Below are 19,400 nucleotides of genomic sequence, written 5' to 3'. Positions count from 1 at the left end.
GTGTGAGGGGCAGAAACCCCACCCCAATCTCTAAATATATATTTCCAACATCAAAAACACTAGCAGAAAAGGGAAAATGTGACAAAAACTCACCTTTTCTGGTTACCACAGCTTCACTACAAAGTACAGCACCTGTGACAAAGTGAACTTCAGTATAGTAAGATGGCTCATGGGTAAATACCAGCAATCATTCTGCAGACTAGTACATGCCCAGCCAATAACAAGTCAGTGACAAAAGGTGAAAATTAAACCCTGTATTAAACACCTTTGCCATTTTTCCAGCCCCCAACCCTAAAAACATCTTACATTCAATTTTAAAGCTACAGTTTTTCAGGATCTGATAATACAGCACATGACTAGCTGTATTGCTCCTTTATAAATTTTGCAAAACATTATAATGTCATGGTTTATTATTTTTTAACTGAACTAATGCTTCACTAGCACGTTGCCTTCTTCTACACATTTTGTGTATTTTTCAGCATTCAGTTTGGTTTGTGGCATGAGATATTTTCTTGGTTTGCAAGGGTAGCTTAATTTACTAAAATGAAAGTAAATGTTAAAAAGATGAAATCAAAACAATAAAACATGAAAATACATTCAATACTACCAATATAACCAATGACATTACCTAAAATAAGACTATTTCATGAGTACATTACAACATAACACATGGAGAAACCTTCCAAAGGGTGAGTGTACATCCCTAATACAATTCTCTATGAATATTATTATGCAATAATAACTACTGTGGGTTAAAGTTGTTGTATATTAACACTAACAAGCATTTTTCCCAGAAAGTGAAAACAAAATAATCAAATGTTCAGGACCAAGTAAAGATCAGATCTAAACCATAATTAGAATAAACTTTAACATGTGAGTCTAACAATTCAAAATTCTGAAAATCAAGGTTTCAGAAGCATACACTTGTTCCCATACTTATCAATAATCTTCCCATACTTGTCAGAAAGAGAAGGATTGGAATTAACCAAATGTTTAGCAGCAGTAGGATTAACTAATGCTATAGCTGCTGGGTCATGTTTGGGAGGAATGTATAAAAACTTAAAAGACTGAGGAACGTTAAAAATTTTATCTGCCTTTTTAGAGGCAGCTGGCATACTATCAGGAAATTTGCAGGCAGTAAGACACACATCCTCTAAAGCAGACAGGACAGGAGGAAAGGGTGTAGGTTCTGGAAAATCCTTCAGTAACAATTCATAGCATTTTCTGAGGGACTGAGAAACCACTGAAAACACTGGGACATTCTTGCTGTAGTCTCAGAGAAAGAGAAATCCCCACAGAGAGAATCAGAAACTAAGCTCCATCTGAGACTGAATCAGAAATCTGAGGATAAAACCCTGAATCTGTCCTTGTATCTTCCTGTTCAGATTCAGAATCTTGAATCTCTTCAGGAAAAGAGACATCCCTCTTACTTTTATCAGAACTACTTTACAAGAAGGATCAATAACCTGAATTAAACTCTGAACCAGTCCCAGTAAATTATATCCAAAGAAATTTGAGGATGAGTAGATACATGCTTGCTTTTCTGTTTCTTTTTGATAGGAAAAATTGTGCCAACGGTGTTACTAATGGCAGCTGAGGGATGGAAACAGCATTCTGACACAGCAGGGAAACCTTCCCTGTTCCTTCTCCCAAGACTGACAGGATTGACTTTCCCTTGCTCATTGAGGGGACGTCAATAGCGCAGAGGACATGGCTAACCCCCAGCCCACAGTGGCTGTGGTTGGTACACCAGAGTGACCTAGTGTAAAAGATGAGTAGTCTGAGACAAATGGCCACAACAAAGTCACCCACCTGTGGCTGAAGTAAATTGCTAGCCTGCTGTGGTGGAAAAGGCTGTTTGCTTAACTTTTTATTTTGTTTTGTGGCTGGAAGAAGGGCTAATCTTTTTCCTGGGGAAGACAAGCAGCAAATGCTGATAAAACTAATAGTCCACAAAAGTTACCTTTTTAACAGAAAAAAATGTAAAAAGCACATCCAAACACTACAGCAGCCTCACAATGGAAAAATAAACACAGTTTCTCCACAGAAAATATGTTTTTAGTTAGTTCACGCTACTTTTAAACTGATGGGAAAAACAACTGCTCCTTTTAAAAGTATGTTACAGTCTCGAGACAGTCCAGTAAAAAACAATACTCCTAGCCTTAAAATAACTTTCTTGAAGAAAATAATAACACATCAGCAAATGTAAGAAAATAGAAGTTTTTCCCACAGAGAACATATTGCCTAGGAAAGGAAAGCAGAAGCCCACCATCAATCCCCGAAAGCCTCAGAGGAGTTCATTTTTCGGCATCAGGAAAACTCAGAAGAACTTCAAACTGAAACTTGCCTTTTAATAAGCTCATCTCAAGCTGCTTGACAGTTTGGGCACATGGAACATGCAATTAAGCTGTTATATGGGGTTATATGCTTTGCAAGATATAACCCATATAACTAAGGCTACTGCAGCAGTGAACAATATGAAGAACATATAGGCAGTCCCAAGGGCCTACCATTCGGTTGTTCTGGACAATACTTGTGATATTCCTCTTTCAGGACATTTGTGCACAATGTGTATAAAAAAGAGGCTTATACACAATTCTTACTAGCCACACACTACAATATATATAAATAGTTTAAAAGGTTGGCAAGATGGAAGGCAAAGCTAAGGCTACATTTGGCACTAACTGTTTCAGAGGGTAGCAATAGATATGTGAGGCCTCTAAGTACTCCAAGCATCAGTAGTAAGTGGTATATCTTAGTGGTAGCACACTATTCTACTAGGCACTCTGAAGAGAGGGTGGTGTCCTTTACTGAGGCAGTAAAGGTGGCAAATGCTCTCTGTTAGAATTGTTTTCAACAAGGTGAGTTTCCACAGGATACACTGACATACAGAGGGGCTAACTTCATGTCAGACATGCTGATTTGTTTGTGGAAATGATGTGTGATACAGTAAATTAGTTAAAAATCTGCCACCAAATATACAAGCAAATGCTTTGGTGGAGTGGTTTGAGAATATTTACAAACTAGTTTAAACAGGAGTGGAAAATGTACTTACCTCATCTCTTCACTCAGATAGTTGCCTCAGGAATACACAGGTTTTTCATCATTAGATGATGTGGCCCCTTGACTAAATAGGTCTTGAGTGGAAGGGTGAATCTGATTTCCACTAAATGCCAGTTGTGGAATATGTGCTGAATTTCAAAACTAAGCATCAGGAACTCATAAGGTTGGCACAAGATCATCCAGAACAATAGCAGCATCACATCTGGAATGACTAGACAACAATAACCCGAGAGTATATAGCTGGACAAAAATAATGGTGCTTACCTCTGTTTGAAAGAATAAGCTGCAGACGGCATGGGAAGGTCCTTTCACTGTTGTGAATAAGGAAATTAATGTGAACTGTATGGCAGAATGGCAATACCGAACATATAAACAAATTCTACCACATCAATATGATGAGGCCCTACAATGATAAAGAGGCACTAGTACAAAGTATATGCTGGAGGCTCCAAGAAGAACCTGAGTAGAATCTGGTAGTAGATCTCCTAAGTGAGGCTTGAACTAACCCGTCAGTGGATGAGGTTGTAATATCATAGTAGTTATCTGCTTTGCAGGATCAGGATATCTGAGTTGTATGACAAGAATCTGGGGAATGTTCATTGCTAAGCCAATTAGTAGAGCACCATGTGGATACAGGAAACCAGTGGTCTGTCAAACAAGCAATTTACAGGGTGCCTCAGGAAGCTTAGCAAACCATACAGGAAAAAAAACATAGGAGATATTTAATCTGGGGATCTCATTGGTAGAGATGTCCTACCCAAAAAATCAAGAACAGAAGCACCAGGTTCCCTGTAGATAGTATGCAACTAAAGACTGACACATAAACCTGTGTATATCCCATCCCCAGAAAAGATGAAGATTTAGAGAAACTGCATATGGTTAAGTATCTTATCGCTATTGACCTTACTTATGGCTACTGGCAGGTAACCTTAACACCCATGCTAGGAAGAGGTCATTTGTTAATCTGCATGTGTTGGAGGAATCTACCAAACTGCCCCTTGGGATGACGAATGTCCCAGTAACTTTCTAGAATCTGGCAGAATGCATCATAGCAGAAGCTAAAGACTGTAATGTAGCTTACATAGTTAATACTGAAAACTTTATTTGGTCCTAGCAGGAACATGTGCAACATACCAGAAAGGTGCTGAGTAGATTAAAAAGGGCCAAGTTGACTGCTAAGGTAAGCAAATATCAGGTAGGACTGTCAGTAGTAACTTACCTAGATCATTGGGTGGGTGGTGGCAAAATGCAGACAGAGTCTAACAAAGTGGAGGCTATCCAAGCATGGTCTATCCCTCTTACCAAACAGCAATATAGGGCATCATTTTGGATAGTGAAGTATTACAGAAGGGTTATCCCTCACTATTTTACAATAGCCAGTTTTCTCTCTCTCTCTCTCTCTCTCTCAGGTCTTGCCCCAAAATAGGCCAGATAAGAATATATGGGCACCAGCTTGTAGGCAGATTTCCCAGAAATTTAAAATTTATCATACAGGTAGATGCTTGAAGCCAAAGACTTCAGGATCTACATAGCCAGGGCTTTTCAAAGGGAGAATGCTTGGCAAAATACCTTAGCTGTAGACCTCACACAAGGAAAGAATCATATGAAGCTGTAGAAAATGAATATTAAAGAATCAAGTGGGCTTTTCAAAAACTTCGACCTTACCTATGTGGTAGAAAATTCACAATAGTTAGAGCATAATCTCTTGATGTGATTACATAGAGCCAATGTGCAAAATGATAAAATGATTCAATAAAGTTTGTGATTAAAGTCTTACAACATGGCAAAACATCACCATGGTGGTATTAGCAATGCAAATGCAGATAGTCAGTACAAGACAGCATCGTACCTATTGTTACAGAACAAAAATACCTCAGCATGCTGCTAGACCCCTACCTTACACTCATTAAACATACAGATAAAGTAGCAACCAAAACATTTGCTCATTTAAAGCTTTCCTACAAAAACTTACACCTACTGTTCCCCACTGCCAGCACAGCATTACCTAAAAATGTGGTCAGCCCAAGACTTGTCTATGGCTTCCCTCTTTTAGCCCAACAATATGGATATAATTCTAATAGACTGTCAATGTCAGTTAATAAAATATCTAGGTTTACTTTGCTAGTACCAGCTTGCACCCACCACATTGACCTACTTAAATGTGTACATCGGGTATCTATTTGGAGTTGGGCCATCTGTCTATACTGCTCATTCCTACTTAAGATTATAGTAATACACCAATGCCCTCAACTAATAATCAACTGCTTATAAAATTGCAGTCCTATGCTCAGACCCAAATTCAAATCAAATACTGGAGAAAAAAGCTCTCACTTTGCTTGGTCATGATACCCTCCCACAGAAATCAAAGCAAAGCAGGAACTCCCTACCTTTAGGTAACTGAGGGAATACCTTCTTAAAGAGAATGAATGCTAATGCTTCAGAGATAACATTTAGGGATAAGCAAGTTAACCTCTGACCTTTAACACCATAGTTCCTCTACTCAGGTTGAGTTACTACTCCTCAATGTTTAAATGTATATTTTTGAACTTTGTTTAAATGATCTTTGTACTTTTGCTTACTGATGTGATACAGTGTTACTGCATATACACAGTACACACTCTCTTGCTGTCATGATTGTGAAACTTAATGTCTAACTACTGCATTCATGTGTTATGTATTGTCTAATTATTCCAGTCTTCACTTTTTAATTCACTGTCATCCTACTAATCTGCATGCAAGTTTGCTGAATTATTGCAATTTTTGTACTGCTCTAATGAGCCCAGTCATGGCTGAAAAGCATCAGCAGACCACCCCACCAACCTGGTAATCCAATAGAAAATAAATTACAAAATAAAGTCAGTGACTGAGCAGCATAACTTAAAATGTATCTGTACCCCCATACTTTTTTGACATCTCAACAAAATTAATTGAGATCTACAAAGAATGGGAGAAATATAAAGAAATAATATTAAACTAAAACAATATTTTTTTAATTGAGAAATATGACAGGTTAACTGAAACTTGCAAGTGGTTTTCAGTAAAACATACAGGTCTGTATTAAGGTGAGTTAAATGTTTTTTTTCATAAATTACTGAATAAAAATCTTCTAGTAATTACTGTACATAAGTGATTTTTCAGTGAAAATGCAGCAGAGTTGTTTAAAAAAGTAAAGTTGGCTTCAGAAATGTGCAAACATATTGCAGTGTTTAAAGCACACTTCTGCTTGAAATGCGATTTCAAGTTAAGAGAAGCCCCCCGCCAACGTGCGTACATACGTGTGTGTGTGTGTGTATGTGTGTGTGTGTGTGTCTGTGTGTGTGTGTATGTGTGTGTTTGCATGTGTGTGTGTGTTTGTGTGTGTAAAATAATCTTAGGCAAGTTTGAATTGAGCCTTTTAACAGATTTTTTTTTCTTTTGCCTTGCGCCTTTTAACAGTTTTTTTTTTTAAGTTTGAATTGCTATTGTCAAGACTGCATTGGAAGACACTGGTCTAAACCTGAGATAGGTGAGATCCTGGGCAGTCACTGAGTATAATTCTGCTTTACAGAAGGTCACTGTAAAGCTTATCAGGGTGTGGAAGGAGTTATTATTTGAAACAGCATTGCACCTTTACCATACACTCTAAGAGCCTTTTACCCCTCTCATATTAAATTGGTGGTCAATAGTATGGATTTAAATGCCATACCATGACTCTTTATCTGGCAGCAGTGGTGCAGATGATAAAAATATAGCCTCTGATGATGACACACAGTAGCCACTAGTACAGTATTGCAATGTATTACTGTTATGTTGCCATTTTCAACTGTCTAAACATGCAAAGTGCACTCTTTGAAACTGGTGATGTCATATACTGAAAATTACAACAAATTAAGCTCTTATTTCACAAATCATTATTATAAAAGAAGAAAATAATATACAATGCAATATTAACATATGTATTAATTACCATTAAAAACAGCAGTCTTGTACACAAATTAAAAAGGTATGGGTTGAGAAATACACGTCTTTCACTGACTCCATTAAAGTGCTTTCTTAAATACCAATACAGACAAAATAAAAGGCTGTGTTATATGCGGATGTACTTCATTTTTTAAAAGGCAGATTATCATTGATTCAGTCAGTTTAAAGATACAAAGTTATAGCTAATTTCTCATATTTACTTGCAAAAACTTAATGTCAAAATAGGGATATTTTGCATCTTGAAAAACAACACACTTTCACAAAAAAATTAAAAAGCATTTAAAATTTAAAATAAAAAAAAAAAATAATATCAATGCAAAATGGCAGGCAGGGTGTTGTCTTGTGGATAATCCATATTGCATGGAGAGGGGCAATATCTCACCACTCTTTCCTCATGGCCAAACAGTGGTCCAGATCAGGAATAAAATATGGATCACCCACAGCATGCTATGGTGTATCAGCATAATAAATATTTGCAGGCCTAGGCCAAAGGTGCTCTGCAAGGAAATGGATGCCATAAGAGTGGTTATTTGCACATACCTAAGTAATAATGCACAGCATACTACTGTGCAAATGAACTTCTTGACACAGACACTAATTAAATATGTGATGGCTGTCCAGTAGTTTTGCAAATAAAAATGGAGATAAACATATGACCCTTCCTAAAGCTCTCTTTCCCAATGCTGTTAACTATGCCTCACCCGTTTATAGGTTCATAGATAAGTACTAGGCTAACTGCCCTTGAGGTCCATTTTAAGTCTAGACAATTTCCTTTTTGTGATTGAATTAACCTATCCCTATTTGGTTAGAGATTGGCCTTACCCATCCCATGATCAATAATTATATATTACACCTAATGAGAATAACTTTGATCATACCATGGATAATTTGAGGGGACCCATGCATGAAATAAAGCATTTAGGACCTGCCTCTGTTCTTTAGGGGGCAGTCCTGTAGTAACTTTTCTATTTCCCATCTATAGAGCCAAGTTGTGATTGAATATGGACAGGGATGAACTTTGTTTTATGTGGATGTGCAATCTGTTCCAGATCAGCGGTTTCCTCTAAGAGATATATCTGTCCCTCCAAACTATTCTGTTGATGTTATAGAAGAGGTTTAGATCCCTAGACCAAGTATTTCTGATGCCATTTGACTTACTGATGTGCAGCAAATACATCAATACTTGGTCAGAGGATGCCTTCTATATGAGACACAAGTCACCTCTTAGCAGTCTGTAGGATACTGAGTATAGTGACAGAGCTTTAAGGCAGTCTATATAGGACAAGTTGTTTAGGCCTTGTATCATTTTAGTAAGGTATATTTGTGGGTGTTCCAGTTGTATGTGTCTGGACAGATACATGCTAAAGATGACTTGCTAACGAGGGTTGAGTAAATGCAGACAATGGCGTCCCAAGATCTAGACACAATCCCTTTGTTTATAGGCTGTGCAATACAGAAGGACTTTCTTTCAACAATGGAGACATTGGTCAGAAGTTAGGTCACTCTCCACATAAGTTCCCAAATCCAGAACAAATGGGTCAACTCTTAGGGGTGTACGGTTAATGTGGCAGCTCCCTGGGATAGATGACTTCCCAAAGGATAAAATAATGCATTTTTTTACATTTAGTTTCAGTCCATGATTTTGACACCAGTTATTTATTTGGGACAAATCATCCTGCAGGATGGCTAAGTAATTTTGGGATTCAATTGACTATTCCTAGCTTGCAGTCATCTGCAAACATAGTCAGCCAGAGCACTTTGGTATTGGCTCTTACTTCAGAAAAGTAGATGCCAAACAGGAGAGCTCCCAGCTCCGAACCCTGAGGAACTCCACTGATGACTGGTCTGTTTGTGGAGGTAAGCTCCCTTAGTTTGATTTCCTGAATCTTATCTGTGAGCCAGTAGGCAATCCAGCTGGTGACATAGGTGTTTTTTCCAAGTTTATTTAGCTGTTCTACTATTTCTGAGCACGGAATTGTATCAACAGCTTTGGCCAGGTCAAGTTATGTGGTGTGTACCATTTTGTCTTCATGTATTGTTTTAGTGACCTTTTCAAAAAAATCCACCAGGTTGAGAAAGCATGACCTGCCATTGACAAATTCAAACTGAGTCAGGTCCAATATTTGGAGGCTCCCTATGTCCTAATTGATTAGTTCCATGATAAGTCTTTCCATAGCTTTCCATATGAAGCTGGTCAGACTTATGGATCTATAATGCCAGGGTCTGTGAAAGGTTCTCCCTTATGCAGGAAATGACTGTACCTGTTCTCATTCTCTTGGTACAAAACCTATAAGGAGGCTAAGGCTGAACAGTGATGTTAGGGGTGTGGCTAAATCCTACTTCATACATTTTTAAGAAACAGCTAAGGATATTGTCAGACATCAATTTATTATAATTATATATATATTTATTGGATTATCCAGGGATATTTATGTTTAAATTGCTATGTAACTTTGTATCTGTTTTAAGAATGTTGAAAAATACATATGTTGGGACAATTCCCAATGAAATCAAAAATAGATTTATGAAGTCAGGTGTGCACATTGTTTTGTAAATCTATATATTTTCTTTTCTTTTTTCAGAGATTCTTTTTTTTTTAAACATGAAACATCTTTATTAAATTATCACTTATGACATAGACAATCATACATTTATATAAAAGAAAACAAACCATATTGACATAATCTTAGTTGCAAGCATTATACATCACAAACCATACTTGACATAATTTCAGTTGCAAACATTATACATCACTTATAATCTACCCAATCATTGTCAGTCAAACATTACATAGCTCCTTCAAATCCTGCCTTCTTTTAAACCTCATTCCTCCCCTGTATGTATTGTTTCCATAATTCCAATTTTCCTATGTAATTTGCTCCTACGCTTTTCTAAAGATCCCAATTCCCGTTGTTTTATCTCTGTTACTGTATTCACTACTTCTAGTACAGTTGGTTTGACTTGATTTCCATTTTCTAGTAAGTGCTTTTTTTGGCAGCCACCATAATTAGACTCAGCAAGGCCTTGCTATGCCAAGGCAATTTTGATTCTGTATCATAGCTCAGAAGAATAATTTCCCAAAATACACCAATTTGCTCACCCAGTATCTATCTCTGATAGAGTAGTCTGCATGGAATCTTTAAAGTCTACCATCTCATTACACTGCCAGAAAATATGTTCTTAATTACCTCTTTCTTTACCATCACACTTCCAACATTTGCTGTCTACCTGAGAAAACATTCTCTGGAGTCTACCTGGGGTATAAAATACCTATGTAAACATTTCCATGCAAAAATCCTAATTCTTCTAGATTTTGTTGCCATATTTGGGGGACATATATATATCCCCCATTGTTTTTTTTTTTTTTGTGAATTGCTTATCCAATCTCTTTTCCCAAGCCTTTCTAACCTCCTCTGATTGATTCTTATAGTTATCATATAATATGTTATATGCTATATTAATTGTTCCTTTTTTAATAGCAGCTTCTGTTCTACAAGATTCTATTAAAAACTCTATCAGTGCTGGTCTTTCACCCAAGACCCCCTATTTCTTTCTCTTAGTCTGTACTCCAATATCAGTCCTTGATAGGGAAGGCGATCTCTAACCTACAGTCCAAATAAATTTGTGGCATCTTCCCATTCTATTACCTTTTTCTGTCTAGTTATTTGCTCCCAATACCTTGGTTCCTTTGTCAGTTTTCTCCAATAAATTCTAGCCCCTTCTTGCCTATTAGTGCATCCCTAATTGCAGTCGTCCCTATCAGCAGAATCTCTTTTCTCCCTTCTTGTGTTGGTTTAGTTCTTAGAATACTTTCTGCTACTTTATGAATATACTATTCTGTATGATTATTGTTATTCTCCTTAAAGATCTGCATCCAAAATCCCAGTCTCTCCTTTGTTTCCCAAGCTTTCCCCTGTTTCATCATCATCCCTTTCCACTTTGAATTATAGGTTTCTTCTTGTACTATGTATAGGAGCCTTAACTCTGTAGCCCTGAAATACCCCTTCAAATCAATTAATCCCAATCTGCCTTGTTCTGTTGGAAGAATCAGCTTATTCTACTTGACTCTTAACCACCCTCTTCCCCCCTAGATAAAATCCTTCAACTCTTTATTAATTGCTATCCACAACTTCTCCTCTGGTAGATAACGTAAACGGAAAATTAAATAAGAAGTATATGTTTTTGTAGAAAGGTCTGAGTATGTGTTTAAAGGGCATGCGTACGAGAAAAACAAAAAACTGGTCATGTGTAAAGAAACTAAATGTGCTTTGTCCTTTTTAGGAAAATCTTGTCTCTCAGAAGTATTAACCTTCTTTATACATAACGTTGCTGAAAACTGATGGCAAGTATGTTTTCCTTCCTTGATGTAAAACCACTGACAGTTGGAATTTAACTGATAAACGTGTTTTGAGGAAGTTAGTTATTCTGTCGGAGACCCCAGTAACAGGGGGGCTGGTGTGATCCGGTTTGAAAGATGTATACAAAGTTAATTGGTCAGTGTCCAAATCTGCCTAGCCTAGCAACAAGATAATTATTGTATTTGGAAGCTATATGTTTTAAGACTTGTCCAAAGATGATTGGTCAGTAATACATTTCTTTGTCTTAATAACTGCTGATACTGCATATTAGAAGGTAGTTAAGCTTGGAAATGTTATATGTTGGGGAGACTTTGTTCCTGAAACCTCTGTCTCCCAAATGCATATGTGAAATAAAGATTTTGAGCTGCTGCCAAGAGACTGAACTCAGTTATTATCTACCTTAACAATAAAATATGTCTGACCTGTATATAAGACTAAAGGGACTAAAAACATTTAACTGCTTGTATCTTACTAGCCATATCCATATAGCAGAGCTTCCACTTTCTCAGTTTTTGTATTATCTTTTGTTTAGTCTCTTCCCACATATCTTTAGCTGCTACACTTTAATCACTTTTAATCCATACTCCTAAGTACTTCGTTTTATCATGTCCCAAAAATATGGATATTGATGAACCAATTTGTGTTGTGGGTACATTAAGTTACTGCTATTGCCTCTGATTTAGCTTCATTCATTTTGTATCTCAAAAAGATATGAAACTGTCTCAAAAAGTTCCACACCACTGGAATGTCCTTTTTCTGGTTTTATCAGGTATAAAATAATATCATCTGCAAATACAGCCAGACTTTCTTGAGTATCATACCAATTAAAACCTTGAATTTTTGAGTCCTTTATTTTCTTTGCCATTTGGTTCTAAATATAATGCAAATAACAAAGGGGGAAGAGGACACCCCTGCCTGATTCCTCTACTGAAGCAGAAATTATCAGAGAGGAACCCATCCACTTTAATTTTCACCTCTGGTCCCTCATATATCCTACTTATCAACCTTATAATTGTATCGAGGAATACAAATGCTTCCATTGCCCTGCTCATAAAGTCCCACCTTACGCGGTCAGATGCTTTCTCTGCATCGAAATCCGCCAACACCAGTGGTATTTTCGTACACTCTACTTCCCTCTGGATCATCGATGTTCTGTTAACGTTTCATATTTTTTTAATTTCTTTTTATAATTTATTTACTGGGTAATGTGCAGCTAGCCTCTGATGGACTTATTTAACATCTGACATACAATAAAACAGAAAGACGATTTACTGAACTGTTTATTATATGGTTAAGCACACCTTTCGACCTTCACACATTATGGGGTACACCACTTATTTTAGCTCTTAGAAATCTTTGCGACCGCAAGTAGAAGGGATTGTTATGAGCTGGTCCATGCTTAGAGGACATACTCTGGAAGTACTATAAACATAGCGTACTTGAGTCCACTGTGATTTGTGTTTCAAGTTTCAATTTTGATCTTGTCTTGTTAGGGTTGCCACCTTTTCAAATGCCCAAAGTGGGACATTTTTGCTACAAACGTCAGATTTTGCAGGGCAAAACATACCCACGGCCAGTACAAAGGACAGAACTTCAGTTTTTTGCCTAAATAAAAGTTTATTCTTGTAGCATTTTAGTTCCTTATTCTGTTTCTTATAACATTTAGGTGTTTCAGATACAGAATAACTGTTTTATGCAACTATTACATAAAATATAGAAAATAATGTTGTCCTAAAATCTCAGGACATTTACCATTTTTTTTTGCAGGACACAACTGCCCGAAGAGGGACTGTCCCTCGCAAAGTGGGACAGGTGGTAACCCTATAGTCTTGTTCGACAGTACTAGGTATATGTTGATGAAATGTCGCGATACAAATGAGTCGTACAAGACGTAGATAGAGAAGTTACATGTTATGCGCTTGTTTGCATCCCAAATCACAACTACGTACCGAAAGTGCATCTAGAAAATACACTGAATGAATTTACAATGTGGATGTACATAACTTACAACTGCAATGACTGAGCTTCCAAACATCAGCCTATACCTTAAAGCTGATTTAGTTAGGTTATTAACGGTTTATTTGAATGCTGACATACTGATTTTTATTCTTCTTATGCATTATTGCATTGTATTACGGCTGGAAGATATCGATGCATATCTCAATTAATAAATACACGTGAATTAAAAATTATTTCAGATGTGGGTGACTAAGTAGATTTAGACAGAACATTAAAGATTTTACGGAGTAGATTAGACGTACTTCAAGTTTGCGAATTGCAGAGCTGAATTTTATCTCATACCTCTCAACTTCTTAGAGAAAGAAATCTGGACAAAGCCATAAATAATGGGGGGGGGGGGGGGGGAGTGGGCAAAGGCCCCAAAATAGGGACACTTTTTAAATATTGGTCTTACACATTTATAAATTTGATAGCATAGCAGGTGTTTGCATTAACATTGATTTTCTGAAGAGTATGAAGTCTGAAACCCAAAAAGTCTGTCATTAATTTCTGATTTTAACTTTCAATAACTTGCAAATACTTTGCCAGAAAAATCACAACTTATGAAAAACGGACCAAAAACATGAGGCAGAACTCTGAACATTCTGCTAAAATAAAATCTGTACAGTTGAAAGGTATGTCCGTAGTGCCTGCAACGAAGCAGTAATGTATGTGACCACGGGCTTACATTTATAAGCTAATTCACTAGTACCATAAAACAAACGCGTGCTAAACTACCTACACCAGATGTAATCATTAAACGGACTCTGAATTGCATTTTACATTCCAGTCTAATACAAATCAAAGCACAGTGTCACCGTCCGTCCTACACTGACAGAATGTGGTATCTCCCACTGCTTCTTCTGCGTAGTTCTCAATCCCAAATTTGTTGATCTGGTGGATTCCCACACGCTGTTTTCACCGACGAATTACGTCAGAAAGGTGTGTACCTCACGTCATCCAGGTGCGGAGGGTTATTCAAATAATAATTTCACAATAACTAGAGATCGTACCATGTCAAGCTTCTGTTTCACTGTACATAAATATATTTATACTGTCAGTGGTGAAGATCTTTTTTTTATTATAAGCAACTACGTTTAAACTCCCTTTCTAAAGCTGAGAACTATTTCTTTCTGTCGGGTGCTCCCGATTTGGGTGGCATTTTTGGTCTGTAGTTCCGGTTCCGGCTTTTCAGCTGTGAGCTGCCATATTTGCCGCTGCTTACTCTTTGCTGTCAAGGGTTTCAGCATCAGGAAAGGGTACCTATTTACAGTTCCTTGTTTCCCATTGGATCTTTTGCCTCTTGCTTTAACGGAACATATTACTGGAAATGACTACTCGATCGGAACGGGAGAAGGCACAAAAATTAAATGAACAACATCAGGCAATTCTAGCTAGAATGTTAAGAGAAGAAGACAACAAATACTGTGCTGACTGTGAGGCAAAAGGTATAGTGAAATAATCTTGAGGGTAATCATCATTTTAGATTTCGTGGCGTTACTGCAGATATATGTCATTTGGAGAGTATGATGGCTATTTGTGGATAAAGTCTTTTTTTGTGTCAAGAAATGCTCAGTCTGCAATCCTTCAATTGAGGTGCTTGTAGCAAGTTACTTCGTTCTGCGTCTTTCTGTGTGTACATTTTAGGGTGCAGTTAGATGATTTAGGTAAAAGGAAAAATGCGGTAGGCTGAGCTTAATCTTGTACAGTGTATGGCTTGCTTGATGTGCTTACTGTCTTGCTCAGAACCTGTTAAACTAGTACTTTAAAATGGATGGAGACGATTGAGTTTTGCACTGTCATCTCCGTAAGTTAAGGTCAGGTTTGAAGTATTCGTTTCACATCTTCACTTTATTGCTTAACAGTTTCCAACAAAGATACTGTCAGACAAATCTGTATGATCACTGGCTTATTAAGTATATGAAACCAATTTTGTGTGATCACTGGATGATTAAGTACATAGAACCAGTGTATGATAAATACTTTATTACTTAAGTTAATCTCTGCTTTTTTCAGGTAACAAGAGAAACTAGACCGAGAAGATTTCTATTATTACTGTACTTGTCTGATGATGTGAGTGGGAAGGGCCTTCTAGTAGCATCACACTTCTTGATCAGCCCTCGGGGTTTTCTATGAAAGAATTTATGGAATTCCCAGATCATAATATATAGCTAGTAAATGTCAAAGCATTATTTACAAAATGTGGAAAAACTTGTGTGATGAACATCAAAAAGTAATTGTGATCATTATTGTTTTAATTAATAAATCACTTTAATACTGAAAATGGAATGGTTAGTAACTGCTAAGTTTGCTTTTGTTTACTGATTTGAGTGGAGAAATAAGAATAAGTTGGTTGTATGTCCTGAAATAATTAGGTTAAACTCTGTACATAGTTAAATCTTAGTGGTTTGTACTTTTATGTTTTCAATTATTTATTTTACTGTACATATATTATTTATTAAAAAAAAACTTGCGTTATTGTTAAGTTAACTGATCGTGAATATACCTGCTACTGTTTATGCTTCATAGCTTAAGGTGTAGTATGTGTTTTTTAAGTATACATTATTTATTGTTCATTTGAAAATTTAATGCATGTAATTGTTTTTGAAAATTAAATACATGTAATTGTTTTGTCTCCTCCTTTTGGGCTGGGAAGTGTCTGAAAAGGTGTCACCTACCAATACACTTAAGCTGGTTATTAAACAATGAATAAGTGAAATTGCTTGTCATCTCAGATATGTGAAGTTGCAATTTAACTGGAACATTACAGTGAACAAGAATAGTTCATGTACTGTACTTGCATAGTTTTGTCATCTTGCAAAGTTAAAAAGCAGTTGTGAGTAAGGGGTTGTATACTGGCACTTTTAGTATAAGCAGTAATGAAGCAATGCTTGTAATCTGTGCCTTTCATTTTGCTTACCATAAAGCCTTGCGTCTAGGTAGTATCCTGTAACTGTAGTGTCAGTTTTATCCATCCTGTTAGAATATTTGTTATACAAATTAACAGATTTGAGTAATTTAAAAGGTACAACATGTAAATTTGTATACAAGAGAGGATTAAATATCAAGAGAGTTTTGGAACAAAACATTGGTCATGGACCCTCTAACAATCAAAGGAAAGGGACATTTCGCTGTGGACGGTGTTCTCAGTGTAAACATATTATAAATCAGGAACACGTTTATCTTGAAAGTAGGAACAGAAAGATTCCGTCTCATTATTTTTACAATTGCAACTCGTTTGGTGTAGTCTACCTGGCTGTCTGCCGGTGTTGCCAAGCGTTTTACGTTGGCAAGACCGAAAGGCAGCTCAGAAGACGCATTTATGAACACTATTATGACATACAGAAGCAATGCAGCACCAATGCACTTTATAGGCATACAGTTTCATGTGAAGCAGCAGTTTTTATGTTTTTTGTTTTGGAAGGAGTATCCAAGTGTACAAGGGGAGGACATTGGGAAGCGCGTTTATCCCATCTGGAAATGTGTTGGCAGATTCTTTTGGAATCTAATAAACCTCCGGGTTTGAATGACTCTATTTCCATCATGCCTTATCTTAAACTTAAGGCAGATAAATTGTAAGGTGGAAGTTTGTTAATTTGATATGGTTTGGTTATGTATTTAATGGTAGTAGAAATATTTTTAAAAAATAAAATTTTTTAAAAAAACAATATTTACAAATCAATGTGTTTATAATTAACATTTATTTTATATTAGTATTTTTTATGTATATATATTTCAAATTAATACTGATGACTTGTATTTATTATCCAGTTTGCATTATTTATGTGAATGTACATGTGGGTATTTGTCTTTGGCAGCAGTGTTTCTTACACAATTTGTATTTTCATCTACATCTGTAGCTTTAAGAGTGTATTTTACATCTAGGCAATTATTCAATTCATTAATTACCTTGTATATATATATTCAGGGGTATGCATTCTGTGTTTTATCTGATGAAGTTGCATTGTCGACGAAAACGTGATTTTTATATGTGGATAAAGCTGTTTGGACTATCCTGTGGATCTTTGTTGCCTTGGAATTTTCTTGGAGCTACTGTTTTGGTGTTTATCCTTTGAGTAACGTTGCACCTTATTGTGAGGTTGGACTGTCGTACCTCTTGGCGGTTGGTCCTGGTCTGCTTGTTGCTGCATTTTTGGTGGGTTAGTCTTTCAGCGCTCTTTTTTGTTCAATGCTTGTAATCTGTGCCTTTCATTTTGCTTACCATAAAGCCTTGCGTCTAGGTGGTATCCTGTAACTGTAGTGTCATTTTTATCCATCCTGTTAGAATATTTGTTATAATGCTGCTTTACACAAATATATTTATTATTGGCTTTCGTTGGATATTACCAGGTTGCAGCTGCAAATATGCAGTTACCCTTTCAGTAACTTTGAGGTCTCTGTCATCTCTTGAACTTCCATGCTACATCTCCTCTACAGACAAGCTGCATTGCACATACATTCTGCTGCTTTCTTTTCTTTGTGTATTGCTGTTCAACTGGATGAGGAAGAAACAAAGTGGAGTGAAGAAAATGGGCTTTTTGTACTCCCGTAAGCATGCACAGACACTAGTGTGATATGCTAATACTTTACTTGACTGACATTATACTTTGGATCGTAACTGACCATTCACTTTTAACACTCTGAAGCTTCTAAAATCTTATGAAGCACAGTACACAACATCCTAAATACACTATCAGACAAACAAGTAGGTAAATAAACTATCGACAATACTATAGATGCGTGTACGTGTTAGTTTTCCACTGCATACAAACCACAATTGCTATTAGTTGTACTGATGTTTACTTTATTGTTGCAGTGTGGTGACCCAGAGTGGCAGAGTTACAGGAGAGGGGTTATTATTTACTTCCCTTTACTTTTCTGAGTGCAGTAAGCGATTATAAATGTAACACTTCCTTACACAGCACTAAATAGATGATTGAGGAGATTATGGGGGGGGGGTACAAGCTTCCCTTAAAGAATCAAAATCCCTACATAATATTGGTGTCCAGATATAATATAGAAATAGTTTTACAAATATATGTATATGTTTGTACACATTAAATATATATATTAGAATGTCTGTGTGCCTGCGTGTATATGTATAATATATATGTGTGTGTTTATATTTATATGTATATGTGTGTACATTTTATTTATATTTGCACACACACTTATTATGATACATAAAGCACAAACTAGTGTGTGTCCTGAAGTGAGTGCAGAGCTTCCAAATAGATAAGAGCAGACCAAATATCTAATACTCCAACTGATGCACAAGAGCTTATTTATTATAGTAACAAATCCAGCTGACTGTGCTAACATGTTTTGCTAGAACAGTGGCCAGAGAAAATCTATAGCACTGAAAAAAAAATCCAAACTTAATACACCATTGTGTGTGTGACTGATGAAAATACAAGATTAAGCCACTTTTTACAAAATCACAAATGCCTCTTCAAGTAATAATGATAATAAGAGGAAGAAGAAAAAATAATTTATAAAAAGAAATTACAAAACAAAAAGGAAGATGAAAAAACACATTTATAGGTGTGTACTAGGCTAATAGCCCTGGAGCCTTTACAAGCCTAGTTCATAGGATTACCCGGGCATCGTGCCACCCAACCTTAGTTTCCAGTGCCACTGCTGAGTAGTGCCACTGGAGTGATCCCCAGGGTGAATTTTCTATTTCCCATCCACTCATCAGGATTTCTATTGAAGAGGGCCAGTGAGGTGCTCTGACATATATGGGAAGTCTATTCCATAGCATGGGCATGGGAACATAGGAAAAATATCCCCCTACCAAGTATTGAACCAAAGAAATTACAAAACAGAAAGTCACTTTAGTTATCAGAATAACCATCATTTGACTTTGACAATTTTACGAAACAGTACATTTTGTAAATAGCAGGTAGTACTAGACATTCAAGTGGATATTTTTTATAGTATTTTCTTCATCTTGGGTTTTTATAATGCACCTAAGGTGATTATCCATTATTTCTCTTTTCTGTTCCAGTGTGTTTGCTG

General features: G+C 36.5%; 1 protein-coding gene across 1 annotated transcript in view; it reads left to right on the top strand.

Moving 5' to 3' along the window:
• The first annotated feature begins 14,560 nt into the window (after positions 1–14,560).
• SMAP1 (small ArfGAP 1) overlaps positions 14,561–19,400 on the top strand; it is a 3,101,511-nt gene continuing 3,096,671 nt past the window's right edge. The window contains exon 1 of the mRNA XM_044063898.1: positions 14,561–14,827. Within this exon, the coding sequence (XP_043919833.1) occupies positions 14,710–14,827 (118 nt within the window). The 5' untranslated portion in view covers positions 14,561–14,709. The remainder of the gene's footprint in view (positions 14,828–19,400) is intronic.

Source organism: Protopterus annectens, chromosome 2.part2 (genome assembly GCF_019279795.1).
Source record: "Protopterus annectens isolate FY-2018-M chromosome 2.part2, PAN1.0, whole genome shotgun sequence".
Lineage (NCBI taxonomy): Eukaryota > Metazoa > Chordata > Ceratodontiformes > Protopteridae > Protopterus > Protopterus annectens.
This window is presented reverse-complemented; position numbering and strand designations above follow the sequence as displayed.